Below are 15213 nucleotides of genomic sequence, written 5' to 3'. Positions count from 1 at the left end.
GGTTTTTCCCTTTGTGCATATTTATATTTGTTTTGGTAGAACATAGGAGAAAAGTGGATGAGGTTAAGGTTATGATTGAAGATAGAGTAGAATCACTAATAAAATAATATATTATTAATATAAATTATATATATATATATATATATGTATGTATGTATGTATGTATGTATGTATATCCTTTTATGTTAGTGCTAACCATCCGCTTCATATTAGTTTTATTTTAGATTATACTTGAAAAACAAAAGACCTATTTAGATTTTTTTTTTAATTATAAAAGCCATGTGAAAATATTTGTGAAACTAAGAAGACTAAAAATATAATTTATGATACATGAGTAATGATATGGTACATGGATGATGATATGACACTCGATGATTAGACATTTGTAGAAAGAAAATTTTGCAGCATATGTCATATCATCATCTATATGCTACATCATCACCCATATATTACATTATTAAAATAAAAATTTTTGTCCATTATGCTTCATTATAGTACATATGTCATGTCATCTACAAGCATGGATTTCCAAGCATTATATCTCTCCAACTTAATGCCATATCACCTTGGTAGATGCCACGCCATCTCTATTTTGGTAGGTTTTACTATACAAACATCAATTTTTGCCACATAAGTACTAGTTATAGCTAATTGAGATTTTTGGTGAGAAAAGTGATTTAGAAAATAGAGGGACCAAATTAAAATTTTTAGAATTTAAGATACCATTTAAAGAGTCACCCTGAACTTTAGGGACCAAAAATATATTTTTGTCCAATGTATTTTTTTAAAATTCATATTTATTAGAAATTCCTTAGAAAAGGGTTTCTATCACCTTACTCTCTTTTCAGCTTGGGAGGATGAAAGTGCTACTTCTATAAATGGCTACAGATGATACTTAATAAATTAAGTAATGAACAATAATATCTTTTTCTTTTTATTGTTATGTATTATAAATTTTGAAAATTCAAAATCACACATTATGGGACAAGTGACAAGTGTTATAGCCGTTATAATAGCCAATAATAATAATTTTAGTAGAGGTTGGTTTTAATGAAATACTATCATCATTAAAACCTTGTTCAAGAGTTCCATCACTTTTGGCAAATTCGATATCACTTGCATGGACATATACTTAAGAGTTCCATCCCGCACCACAAGTGTTGCTCTATAGTGTAGTTTGTGAAATCTTAAAATAGGGCAACATTACTTGTTTGACAAACATCAAGCAAAGTACACCTCTTATGATTGCCATATATATGGGTCTTGCTTACTAGTTTAAGTGACCAAGATAAATAATCCAGGCAAGCTCTTGATTGCTTTCTTTATTAGAATTATCTTGTAGGTGTTCTACCATCTCTTTGAGTGTAACATACAGTTTCAATAACACCAATATCTTCGAATGATGATTTCTCATAAATAATTACTCTATTGACCATTATTAGCATTGTTTTTACCATTCTAGCAACTAGAGAGGATGTGCAATTTATTTGGAAATACATAGAGTACCAATAGCTTTACATAACATGGTTGTTTGACAATATCATTAGTGTATGACAAAGATCCCATGCCTATACCTGTGGAATCCTTTTCTATACCATTTAAGAAATTATCAAAGTTAAAATCGATCATGTTTGTTCCTATATAAAAGAGTAAATTGCAAAAACCATCCTAATGTTTATGTTTATTATACTTATATCCAATAGGTTGTAAAACCTATACTTATACTTAGGTAAATTAATTGTATTAACAAAACTGTTCACCTCATAGAAAAAGTTGAAGTGCTCTTGAGTGAAGAGGAGGATGCATATATTTTTTTCACATCCTTTGATGGCTGTCATGTCATTTAAAATTACTTTGATCTTTTTTTCTTTGCATGGCATTTAGATCCCATTTAAGATTAATGGCTCCCACATCTTGGCTATCATGTGCAAAATAAGCAAGCACCAAACTCAAATTTATAGGACAATTATACACCTGCCATGCTTTATGGTACATAATATTAGACAGTTATAAAATAATATATGTATAAGAAGAGTGTGGCAAAATGAGAATATTATGATGAATGTTTAGTAATACAAATAAGAATAGAATAAAAAAAAATCATTCATAAAAAGATAAAGATAGCACTAATTGATAACAAGAGTTAGATGGTTCGCATATGGGCAACTCAATCTAAGACATACATTAGTATAAAGAGGTGATTTGATATATATAGAAGGAAAGAGGGTAGAGGCATTTCAAAAATCAAATGAAATGAAAAAGTAAGAAGGTCTTGATATCTAAAGTATGGCTCTAAATAGAGCAGAATGGAGGAAAAAGATTTACATATATAGGCAACTCCAACCAATTTGGCATTAAGATAAACTACTTAAGTTTGAGCTTGTTGTCTAACTATAATTTTATATTGGTTAGAGTTGGTAGAAAGGGTTTGACAGTTGATATAAGCATGTAAAATGGAGCCACAAGAAGGCAGATTTTTCAATCATAGAAGATAATTTCTCTGAATGAAGCATATATGCTCTTGAGTTTCTATATTTATGTTGGTGTCATTCTCTTATAGCTATCATCTTTGAATGTGGAAAATTTATCTTATCAATTTTGACCTAACTAGAAACAATCTAGTTTGCAGAATGTTATCAAATCAGGAAAAAGAAGAAAGAAACAACCTGAAACTATAACTAGAAACAATTTTGTTTTAAGAAGAACCTCTTTAGAAACAAAGATCCCATAATCAATGGCTTAAGGAGGGAGATCGGAATATGAAGTTTTTCTAGATCTCAGCAAGCAACCGAAGAAGAAAAAAAATCTCATTCTAGGACAATAAGACGAGGAGACTACCGTAACAAATCAGGCTGACATTGAAAGAATATTTTTCATTACTACTCTAACCTCGTCGGAACTTCGGAGGAAAGGGGACCCAAGGAAACTGGGATTGGCTCTATCCAGAAGGCTCGATCGATCTCTGCGAACTTGTAGGCCCCTTAGAAGAAGAAGTAAAGCAGGCAGTCTTTAGCTTGGCATCCAATAAATCACCTAGTCCAAATGGCTTTCCTTTCTCCTTCCAAACATAATGCTGGGACTTACTCAAAACAGATATCATGATGCTCTTCCATGAGTTCTTTAACCATGAAGCTGACTTAGAAAGAATTAACTTCTCTCATATTGTTCTACTTCCAAAGAAGACTTCAAATCACTTTGTCAAGGATTTCAGACCCATTAGCCTGATAAACTGCATCATCAAAATTATCTCAAAGATGCTTGCACTCAGATTAACTCGAATGATTGATACGTTGGTTTCTCTCTCACAATTTGCATTCGTAAGGGAAAGGTACATTTCAGAAATTTCACTATAGCTTCTGAGATAATATTCTATTAGATAAAAAGTTAACATGAAGGCATCCTTTACAAAGTCTACTTTGAAAAAGCATTCGATGACATCCATTGGGCATTCCTTCTCCAACTATTCTTAGCAAGAAGTTTTACCCAATGCTGGTGCTGGTGGATAAAGTGTCTACTAATATCATCTAAATCCTCCATTTAGGTCAATGATATACCAGGTAAGTGTTTCTTGCATAAGAAGGGACTCCGACAAAGAGACCCTCTCTCACCACACCTCTTCCTTCTTATGGCAGATGCACTAGATCGAGTTCTTCAACTGGCAGCTTGGAGCAATCTCATTGCAGGCATAGGCCCATGGCAAATCACCGGACAATTTCAATGCTTACAATTTATCAATGATACCTTTATCTTCTACAGTGCATTACGTAGATATCTAGCAAATTTCAAGTTTATTCTCTACACCTTCGAGCAACTATCAAGTCTTAGAATCAACTTTGATAAATTACAAATCTTGGGCTTGGGCATCATCCAAAACCAAAATCCTGGTAGAACTATTGGGAAGCAAAGTTGCAAACTTTCCTATCAAATACCTTGGCATGTTGTTGCACTTTAAGACACTCAGAATCTTGGATTGGGGCTTTCTACTTGAAAAGGTAGACAAAAAAATGTTAGGATGGAAGGACAGTACACCAATATTGGCCATTCACTTGATCTTAGTTAACTTAGTTCCCTCCATGTTCTTTACAGAGAAAATAAACTAAATGCATATAAAGCCAGCATCTATACTAACCCAAGACCTCATCCAAAGAGACTAGTCAGAAGATATTATTTAGATTCTTTGATTCTGTATAAGTATCCAAAATTTTTTTAATAAATAATGGATGCATGATTAAATACATATCTACATAAATCCTCACATATTCTCCCTGTTTAAATCTTGGTATCTTCATCGAACTAATGGTCCAAAGCCGTGCATTCATTTATAAACACCATGATCAGCCTGCAATCAGCCCCAATGGATTTGTGCTACAATATTCCTTAGTCTATATAGGTTATGGGCTGGATCAACTCTGATATTATTTATAATAATCTAAGACCTGACTTGAAAGGCTAGCCAGATAGTATTATTTGGATTTCTTAGTCCTGTATAAGTATTTAATATCTTTTTAGTGAATAATTAATATGGGACTTAATACATGTCCACACGGATCTTTATAATGTCTATCAAGCTGGGACACCGTTTGTAGACCCAAAAAATTTGGAGGGATGGGAATCACTAGTCATGCACTGCTCAACAAATCACTTCTTTGGAATCTATTCAAGGAGCCAAGGAAACCATGGAGCAAGCTTATCATGGCTACATACTACAAACATCATCCACCCTCACTAAATTCCAAGTGTCTACAAAGAACTGCTACTCCTTTCTGGAGGAAAATCTTAAAAACATTGCATTTGATCCGTGAAATAACAAACCCCATCCTTGGAAGTGGGGAATCAATCTCCTTGTAGAAAGATGCATGGCTCAACAACGAACCTATGGGAAAGAGACTCCCACACCTTTTCATTGCAGCTAGGAATCCGAACATGTTAGTTGCCAAATGCATGAATGAGGACAATCAAAAAATAAAATTCAGCTTGCTGCTCCCTACTCAAGTAGCAGCTGAATACGAGGACCTTAACTCAATCTTACAACACATAGACATCTCAAACAAAAGGGACAATATGACTTGGAAGTGGTTCCAAATACAAAAATTTTCATGCAACCGATGCTATGTATTTCTCATGGATGGAGGGATTAGACCACTTTCAGCTCAATTATCTAGAAATAGAAGTTTTTGAGAAGGTCAAAACATTTCTATGGCTTAAGTTACCATGATCGGATTCTTACTACAGTCAATTTAGCAGAAAGAAATTGGGTGGGTCCCCTGAATTGCATCCTTCGTGACCATCAGTTTAAAACAACAGATCACCTCCAACTTAACTTTGAGTTCTCCAAAGCTTTCTGGAATATACTAATTCAAAAGTTTAACTGGCTAGTAATACCAAATAATCAAGCGAACCTACAGAGAACATGGCGCTCATCGATGTCTAGTCAGGATACCCTCGTCGGAATTGATGCATCATTAGCTACAAGTTGCTTGAATATTTGGAAAGAGCACAACAAAAGGATCTTCAGATTCCATGACTTTCACCCCCAAACTTTTGGCCTCTCTGACGGCTTCACTCTTCCATATCCAGATATCTCAAAACAATAACAACAAAGCCCCTTCACTTCAGCATAGATTAGCTTATCGGACAAGTTGAGCTCAGCCCAAAGGATTGGAATTTTATTTTTAGGCTCGAGCTCGACTCAGCCTTTGGGCCTCCTTTCCAAGCCCAAGCCTGCTCTATGCTAGGCCTTAGGCTTCTGGGCTGAGCCTCGGGCTAACCTAGATGAGGTAAAAGTGAGGAGGCGAGATGTTAGCAAGGAGGTGACTAGAGTCGAGAAGTGAAGATAATGTGAGGAGAAAGTTAAAAGAATGGGATGATGCGAGAAGATGATGATGAGGAGGAGGAGGTGGAGAGGCGGTAAGGCAGTTAAGAGGAGGAAAAAGTCGGGAGGCGAAGAGGTGGTTGGAGCTTGGGAGGTGGGGATGATGCAACTCATGAGGAGACTGAAGGATGTGTTGATGCAAAGAGGTGAGGAGGAGGAAAAGGTGAGGAGGTTGAGAGATGACGAGGAGGTGGCCAAGGCTTGGGATCACGAGGAGGAATCAAAGGACGGAATGATGCAACAAGAGTTACTAGACGGCTACAGTAAGGAGCACTACAACAAAAAGGGGAAATAGCGACGTTTTTTTGCCGACGCTTTTGGAAAGCGTCGGCAAGTTGCGCTGACCTGCCGACGCTTTTAAAAAGCGTCGTCGTTTAACGACGCTTAAAAGCATCGTAAAACTATTCAAGGTCAATGCCGACGCTTTTAGCAAAAGCGTCGTTAAATAAAGAAAATGCCGACGCTTTTGTACAGTAATTTAACGACGCTAAAAAGCGTCGTTAGGTTCGTTTAATACCCCCGATCTCCCGTGCCCTAATCTATCTCCCGCCAGCCCATCGATCCTTTCCTCCGCCGACGGCCGACCCCATCTCTGCCACCGGTAGCGCAGTCGCCGTCCCCCTTTTCTTTTTCCCCATTCTCTCTCGCTCTCCCCACTTTGCCATCGCTTTCGGTCCTTCCCCTGTCGCCGACGATCGCCGGCGCCGACTTCTCCTCTCGTTTTTTCCTCACCGCTGCTCGATCCCGTCTACGATCGTTCGATCCCGTCTCTGATCCCTCTAAGGCTGTCCTTTCCGCTTCTCGAGCTCTTCCTCTTGCCGGCACCGGCGCTTTCTCGTCTCTCCGAGGTTTGATCTCTTCTTCCCTTCGATTTTTTTCTCTCTCATGTCTAGTCTCACCCCTTGACCGGAACCCTAACCCTAATTTACTTCTTTCTTGGTCGGCTGTCATGACTACCCGAAGGTCTCCAACAACGACTCCCCGGCCTTCAGCGTCTGAGAATTGAGGGTGCCCCAACCTAGAGAGACAATATGCGAAAGGAGGCCGGTATTGGGACCTGATCTCACGCATCCCCGATATCGGAACACTATCTGAGATTAGGAGCAACTTCAGCACATTCCCTCCTTCCTTTTCTTGCTTTTGAAGACCATCTACAGTTCAATATCATCCAGTCCTTTTTAGGTACAATCCTCTCTCTCAAATAAAATGGAAATTAGTGAGTGTAATTATTTATCTTCCCTCACATTCTTGTTTGGAAATGGCAATGGTTTCGGGGCTCTTTTAATGAAGCTTCCAAGTACGTAGGGGGCATCTTCATTTGCTTACGAGTCCTGTTAATTAGTAGTTTGAATCTCCTTTCTTTATTCAAATTTCCAGCATGTAAAAAGTGTGTTTTGAAATGTAATGGAGTTTATTTAATTTTCTCAAAATTTATATGTCCTTGCATGTATTAAGTTCGGATAATCTATCATGTCAAACCCAAGTTCAATTCAATAAATTAATTTTACTCAGACATGCATTATGGTGATTGATCTTATAGGAACATTCCTTTTACTAAGAGAGACCAAAAAAAAAAGAGGAAACCAAAGGCATATAAGATCGCCTCTATTTCCTTTGTCCATGCTATCCTTACCTACAAACCTTGAGATGAGTTTCGGAACCTCAGCTTTGTACTGATTACACAATCAATACCCTTCTACTTGATCATTATTTGACCAACGTTAATATGCTTGTTGGTAACTTGATCCCAAGTGGATTTAATTCGATCAACACCTCTCTTTGTGTTATCAGCTGGCTGGCATTGTACTGTGCTACCACAGCCTTCAAAGTTTCATGAATAATTGAAGGCAGAACCCTCTCATTATAGTTCTCTCCCAGAGTTCGATAGATTGTTGGTAGCTGGTCCGCTAGGGGTCTTGTAAGAACACGAAGACCGATCTTCACCTAAAAAATATAAAAGATTCCAATCTAGTTTGTATGTCCTTATTTGACATGTATTTATGGTTGAAAGTGGCTTTGTTTGATTTGTATGGTCTAATGTCCACATACTACTGATCAGTCCAATCAAATGACACTTGTTTTTTTTTTCCTTGTGGCTCTTAGCCTAATGCTAGCGAGATATCAAGCTTTTCATTTATCAGATTAGACTTCATTTTGTTGTGATTGAAAAGTTAAATATCTTTTCTGTTATATGGAGATTATGAGCACATGGTGCATAGTTTTCTATATCATTGTGAAATATTCAAGTTGGTTGATAATCTCTCATTAAATTGTAGTATTAGTTGCAACTTTTTATCACAGAAATGGCTAGCAATAATTTTAAAATGCATGCTAAGTAGATTTTCATGGGTGTTTTTGTGATGGTTGTGAATTTAATGCCAGGCAATGTTAATTATGAATTAATTTTAAAAAAAATTGCATTCCATAGAAACGTAGACCCGTCTTTTGATTAATGTACATATTCTATTGTATCCGTACATTTATTTATTTTTGTACAGATAAAAGAATTATGTACATTGATCAATTGATTGTCCAGTATGGACAGTTTGGAAAATGTGAGTAATTCTATAGGTCATTACCATAATCAAATGGTATGCTGAGGGTTCGGAAAAAATTTTGGATGATATTTTTCTTTTGTTCTTCCTATACGGAAGAACTAAGGGAAAATGCTGCCGAAATTTTTTTCGACTCTTGTTGCATATCATTTGATTTTTGTAATTGACCTATAGAATTAATGTATTTTCTGAATGGGATAGGACCTTCTTTACCTATTAGTTGAAAATAGCAAGCATTTACTATGTAACTTTATTTAGCTGTTATTTTTTTGGATTTTATGAAATGACTGATATTTTTACTCATTGCATTAATATAGATTGTATAATTTTTTTTTATTTTTAGATAAATTGCAAGTTCGGTCAGTTTTATCGTACAATGGACAAAAGTTGGATAAATAAACCAAGGAATAGTAAAGAATATTTAGATGGAGTTCATGACTTCATTAAATTTGGTATGGAGAAAAGTAGTTTGAATGGAAAGATTTTATGTCCATGTCGGAAATGTGTAAATAGTTCTTCTTTAGATCCACAAAATATTGAAGAACATTTGGTATGGAATGGTTTTTTAAGAGGTTATACCGACTGAATTTTTCATGGAGAATCTATGTTGCCATCATCATGTAACCAACCCTGACTCATTGCGGATCCACTAGCCTAGAGACAATTCTGCAAGAGATGATGATATAAGGGGTTTGATCACAGATGCTTTTGGATTTGATGTTCAAAATTTAGGAGAATCCAGTAGTATACAAGAAACAGTTGGGATGTTTGATGGATGTACGCATACGGAACGTATGCATGTTGAAGAGCCCATACATACATCTAATGATGAGACAGCTCGTTATCACACCTTAATGAAAGATGCAGATGAAGAATTATATCCGGGTTGTACAAAATTTTCTAAGATTTCTTTTCTTGTTCATTTATTTCATATAAAATATTTGAATGGATGGTCTGGAAAGAGTTTTACCATGCTGCTCAAGTTATTAAAGGATGCATTTTCAGAAAGCACTCGTTTACCACCATCGTATTATGAAGCCAAGAAAGTAGTAAAGGAATTGGATCTTGGATACGAAAAGATTCATAGTTGTCCGAAAGATTGTATGTTATATCGGGTGAAAATGCTAATCAAGAGTCATGCAATGTATGTGGATCTTCAAGATGGATAACACAAAAAGAAGATCGAGATGATGTACTGAATGAATTGGATGCAACGCGGAGTAAAAAGAAACCGGCCAAGGTATTGCGTTACTTTCCTCTTATACCTAGATTGAAAAGGATTTATGCATCATCAAAAACAGTTTCATCAATGAGATGGCATCATGAAGGACGTACAAAGGATGGAATGTTGAGACATCCAGCAGATAGTCTTCAATGGAAAGCATTTGATGATAGGCATCCTGATTTTGCCTCTGATGTTCGCAGTGTTAGGTTTGGCTTAGCTTCTGATGGCTTCAATCCATTTCGGACCCTGAGTTCTACCTACAGCACTTGGCCAGTCGTTTTGATACCTTACAATTTGCCACCGTGGATGTGCATGAAATAATCATCACTTATCTTGTCAATGGTTATTCCAGGAGATAAGGGTCCAGGCAATGATATTGATATTTTTCTACAGCCTTTGATAGAGGAATTGAAACAGTTGTGGGAGGGTGTTGATGCATTTGATGCTTTCAACGGCCAAACATTTAAACTACGGGCAGCTTTGTTATGGACTATTAATGATTTTCCAGCATATGCCAATTTATCTGGCTGGAGTACAAAGGGACGGGTCGCATGTCCTTGTTGTGGAGATTCAACACATTCAATTTGGTTAAAACATGGAGGTAAATTTTGTTACATGGGACATCGTTGATGGTTGGAAGCAAATCATCCGTTTCGATTTCAGAAAGATTTGTTTGATGGTACTATAGAATTGGATGTGCCCCTATTCCACCTTCTGGAACTGATGTTCATAGACAAATGGATGGCATGAATTACAGCTATGGTAAGCACTCAAAGTCCTCTAAAAAAAGAGGAAGGGATGATGTTGAAAGCTCAGTGCACGAAGGGTTACCAGAGGAAGTCAGTATCAGTACTATAGATGCAGAGTTGTTTCAAGATCCAGACAATTATTTTGAGGATGAAAATGAGGAAGATACACAGATAGCATCTACACAACAGCCAAGTAAACATTTATGGAAAAAAAAAGTATCTTTTTTGACTTACCTTATTGGAAACATAATCTTATTCGGCACAATCTTGATGTCATGCATATAGAGAAGAATGTTTGCGATAATTTACTTGGAACATTTTTAAACCTTGATGGAAAGAGCAAAGATAACATGAAGGCACATCTTGATTTAAAAGAAATGGGTATCCGACAGGAACTTCATCCTAAAATACTTGCTAATGATAGAATTTATGTGCCTCCTGCATGTTACACAATGTCTGCTCGAGAAAAGGATAATTTTTTGGGAGTTTTGAAAAGTATCAAAGTACCCGATGGATATGCATCGAATATTTCACGATGTGTGCATCTAAAGGATCGAAAACTTTCAAATCTTAAAAGTCATGATGGTCACATATTGATACAAGATATTTTTTCAATAGCTTTAAGATCGTCATTGCCGAACAAGTTGTTACAATTGTACTTCGATTATCGTCATTCTTTAAGGCATTATGTTCCAAAGTTATTGATCCTCGGAAACTTGATCAGTTAGAATCGGATATTGCAATTACACTTTGTCAGATGGAAAAAATTTTTCCTCCTGGATTTTTCACTATTATGGTACATCTGCTCATTCACCTAGCTTCAGAAGTTAAAGTTGGTGGACCGGTACATTATAGATGGATGTATCCTATTGAGAGGTATTATTACAAACCTTAAATCTTTTGATAATTTTATTAGAAACAACAGCATACTGATATTTTAATAAATATTTAATTCTTGAAGGTATCTTGTGCGTCTTAAAGATTATGTGCGAAATAGAGCCTATCCCGAAGGCTCGATTGCTGAGCATATATTGCGGATGAATGTTTGACATTTTGTTCAAGATATCTTCAAGGTGTAGAGACTATTTTTAGTCGACCTCAACGGCATAATGACTTTGTGGAGAATGCAGAACTGTATAAGTTCTTAACTGCTGGAAAATTCTTGGGAAGAGGTGAAGGTATTGTACTTGATCAAAATCCTTAGCACAAGCACATCATTATGTGTTACTTCATAGTGACATAATATCTGACCATCGCAGGTTAGTATATTTAAGAATGACATCAAAATTTAAATTTATATTAGATATAATATTCTAAATGATATATTTATATTTTATGCAGTGAATTTTTAATTTATCAGAGACGAGCCAATCATAACATTCGTCCTAATGCAAGGATTGAACAGCGATGGTTGGTCGAGTTATTCCCTATGTGGCTTTCGAATCAGGTGTGATTTATATTTAATTGTGAGATATATTAATTTTTGATACATATTTAATATTAGATAACTCAACTGCACTTCGTCATATCATTTTTTGTTAGGTATCAAAGATGATGGAGACAAATAATTCAGATGAACTAATAGCTCTTGCTCGAGGACCTAACAAGATTGTGAATAGATATAATGGTTTCATAATTAATGGCTTTAAATTTCATACTAGAGAACGGAAGAAATTTAGAAAAATACAGAATAGCGGTGTTATGGTAGAAGCGGATGGAAAATCCTATTATGGTGCACTTAAAGATATCTATGAGTTGGATTATTATGAAAAATTTAAAGTAGTACTGTTTAGATGTGATTGGATAGACATAAACTCACCAAGGGGTTTGAAACAAGATGCAATGGATTTATACTTGTAAATTTTTCAAGTTGATACACACTGGTGTGTTATTGAAGGATGATCCATTCATTTTTTCATCTCAAGCTCGTCAAGTATTTTATGTACAAGACGCAAAAGATAAAGATTGGTTTACTGTCATCAAAACAAACCTAGAGACTTATATGATATGGGAAACCAAGTGGAGGATGATGACGATGACACTTATACACAATGTATGCCTACAATTTTGTGCCAGCTGATGATTTAAATGCTACGACGATGTTGGTTAGAACAGAATTCGAAGAAAACACTACTGCTTGATTGTTACTGGTAATAATTATTTATGATGTATATTTTGCATTAATTATTGTGTTATTTTACTCCATATATTAACTGATTCTACCTTTTATTTATATAAATGCTAGGTGACATCATGCGTCGCAGGGACGATATGCTGGTGTGCAGTTCCAGTTTTCACAGACAGAGGCCGGTACGTCTTCTTCAGCACAGCAGTCTGAGGCCAGTTCAGCTGCACAGCATTCTGAGCCCTGTCCTTCATCATCAGCACAGCACGATCCTCCTGTTCATCAGTCAGATGATGAGATACACGTGCAGGGTATATATTTCTTTCATGTAATTTTTTTTTATTTCATTTTATGTATATTTATGATATAGTTACTTTTATATACTTTTTGCAGACGGATCCGGGAGAGTACGCCCCAGACGCGGACCACAGTAGTACGAGATGTGTGGCAGATGCGTGAGGGCGAGAGGATTATTGTGAAGTGCAATCAGCTAGGTCAGCCAATTAAGAAAGCTGCCTGCTTATTGACTTCATTTTGGGGACTGTTGCTCGGAGGCCTCAGCTATGTCCGTTGGGCTATGCAAAATGGAATGACATGCTTCCAACGTACAAAGTTGAGCTCCTCCGAGTTATAAAGGTAATGAATTGATGTTCATACTGTATATTAATTGTTAATCATTTATATAATTTATTTCATTTAACTTTTTTTTTTATAGAGCAAGTTTGTTCTCCCTCCATCCACTCATGATTTTGTAATGAAGTCTCTCAACCGCAAATGGAAAGAATATAGAGCACAATTGAAGAAGGACTATATGAGACAGGGTATGACAGAGGAGGAGGTTGCTAGGAATTATCCTCCTGATGTACCCCCTCATCAGTGGATGGAGTTGGTTCATTATTGGTTCTCCGAGAGGGCACAGGTATATTATCTGTTTATTATCTTTTTTCCTAAATATTTATAAAAATATTGATTTTTATTATATATTATATATATAACAAGTTCTTTACTTTATTTTACAGACTTATTCTGCTATTGGTAGAGCTGCACGAGCAGCTCAGTCTGTTCCTCATACATCGGGGTCGAAGAGTTATGCACGACTCCGACAGGAGTTTGTATGTTCCTTAAACTTTCATAATTAACTTTTAATTTTATGTTGAAATATTTATATAACTAATATCATTATGTATCGTGGACCATGTCTGTATCATGATACTCATATATTTTTTTAAATTATCATAACTGTTTGCTTAAAATTGAAATTATTTGTGTAGGAGGATGAGCATGGGAGGGAACCCGACAAGTGGAGTTTTACCGGATGACTCATACTCATCAGGATGGTACTTTTGTTCGAGATGAGTCGAGAGATTTATATGTACGGCATTATTAATATTATATTTTTGCAATGATTTAAATTTAATTTTGTTAGCTATTAATGTATAACTCTTGTTTTCAAAAAAAATACAGGAGAGGGCTACATCTCTCATTGCGGAGCGTGACGACGAGTCCGCAGCATCTACGCAGCAGAGCCGTATCGAGGCCGAGGTATTCACAGAGTTGATGGGACCAGAGCGCTACGGCCGAGTGAGGGGTTATGGAGTAGGAGTCACCCCCACTCAGTTATCTGAGGTTAGTAGATATACGCATCATGCTGCAGCAGATGCTCAGGATTCACGCGTTCGCAGACTCGAGGCGGAGATACAGGAGATTAGACAGAGTCGTGCCGCTGAGATGGAGGAGATGCGACAGAGCCGTGCCGAGATGCAGGCCATGAGGGGACAGATTGATCGCCTTACATCTTTATTAGAGATGTATGGTTCATCTCAGGTAAACACATAATATTAAATATATATTTTTGTATTAATTTAATGATTTATATATTTTATTTATAGATATGCAAATCATGCTTTTGATATGTTTTTTGTAGGCTCCTGGCATATCAGGCACCCGTCGAGATAGTGGCACGTCACGTGGAGACAATGACGACCATCCGCCTGCAGATTGATATTATTTTATTTTATTATATTTTTATATTTATTTATATTACTCTTGATTGTAATGGACGATTAGTACTTTATTTTTATTTATATAAAATATTATCTTTTGGTTTGATTAAATTTTCTATTTAAGTTTGCTTTTGATGTGAATGATGGTGATTGTACAGGTGTGAATGTGAATGTGGTGATTGTACATGTTTATGTTCGAATAATTGATATGATTTCGTACAGGAATGTATTGTATTCTTTTTTTTTTTTAGATAATATCTGTATTTTTTTTTCCTCTTAAAACCTTTAACGACACTTATAAGCGTCGTTAAAATTATTTTAACGATGCTTATAAGCGTCGTTAAAGACAAAAAGCCGACGCTTCGAAAAGCGTCTTGGTAGACTGTATGGTCACGCGGGGTCATTAACGACGCTTTAAAGCATCGTTAAATTTGTCTTTTGCGACGCTTTAAAGCGTCGTAAATATTTACATTAACGATGCTTATAAGCGTCGTTAAATTTGTCTTTTACGACGCTTTAAAGCGTCGTAAAAATTTACATTAACGACACTTATAAGCGTCGTTAAGACAAATTTAACGACGCTTTAAAGCGTCGTTAATGTAAATATTTACGACGCTTTAAAGCGTCGTTAAAAAATAACGACGCTTTAAAAAACGTCGGCGCTATTCGTCCCCACTCTTACAT

The 15213-nt window shown here is 36.1% G+C and overlaps 1 protein-coding gene and 1 long non-coding RNA gene across 2 annotated transcripts; both read left to right on the top strand.

The window, feature by feature from the left end:
* The first annotated feature begins 13215 nt into the window (after positions 1 to 13215).
* LOC140853415 (uncharacterized) lies at positions 13216 to 13823 on the top strand. Its single transcript, XR_012136466.1, has 3 exons — positions 13216 to 13445; positions 13546 to 13638; positions 13798 to 13823. It is a non-coding gene; the product is annotated as an uncharacterized lncRNA (long non-coding RNA).
* A 3-nt stretch (positions 13824 to 13826) lies between these two features.
* LOC140853148 (uncharacterized) lies at positions 13827 to 14528 on the top strand. The gene is made up of 3 exons (XM_073247239.1): positions 13827 to 13898; positions 13991 to 14350; positions 14451 to 14528. The coding sequence occupies exons 1-3, from the start codon at positions 13842 to 13844 to the stop codon at positions 14526 to 14528; spliced, it is 495 nt and encodes a 164-aa protein (XP_073103340.1). The 5' UTR covers positions 13827 to 13841.
* Positions 14529 to 15213: the final 685 nt, after the last annotated feature.

The sequence above is a fragment of the Elaeis guineensis genome, chromosome 13, assembly GCF_000442705.2.
Source record: "Elaeis guineensis isolate ETL-2024a chromosome 13, EG11, whole genome shotgun sequence".
NCBI classification, from domain to species: Eukaryota; Viridiplantae; Streptophyta; class Magnoliopsida; order Arecales; family Arecaceae; genus Elaeis; species Elaeis guineensis.
This window is presented reverse-complemented; position numbering and strand designations above follow the sequence as displayed.

Coding starts and splice junctions, on each gene's coding strand:
- LOC140853148 (XM_073247239.1), top strand. CDS start 13,842: ATGACTCATACTCATCAGGATGGTACTTTTGTTCGAGATGAGTCGAGA. Junction 13,899..13,990: donor ATGAGTCGAGAGATTTATAT/GTACGGCATTAT, acceptor AAAAAAATACAG/GAGAGGGCTACATCTCTCAT. Junction 14,351..14,450: donor AGATGTATGGTTCATCTCAG/GTAAACACATAA, acceptor TGTTTTTTGTAG/GCTCCTGGCATATCAGGCAC.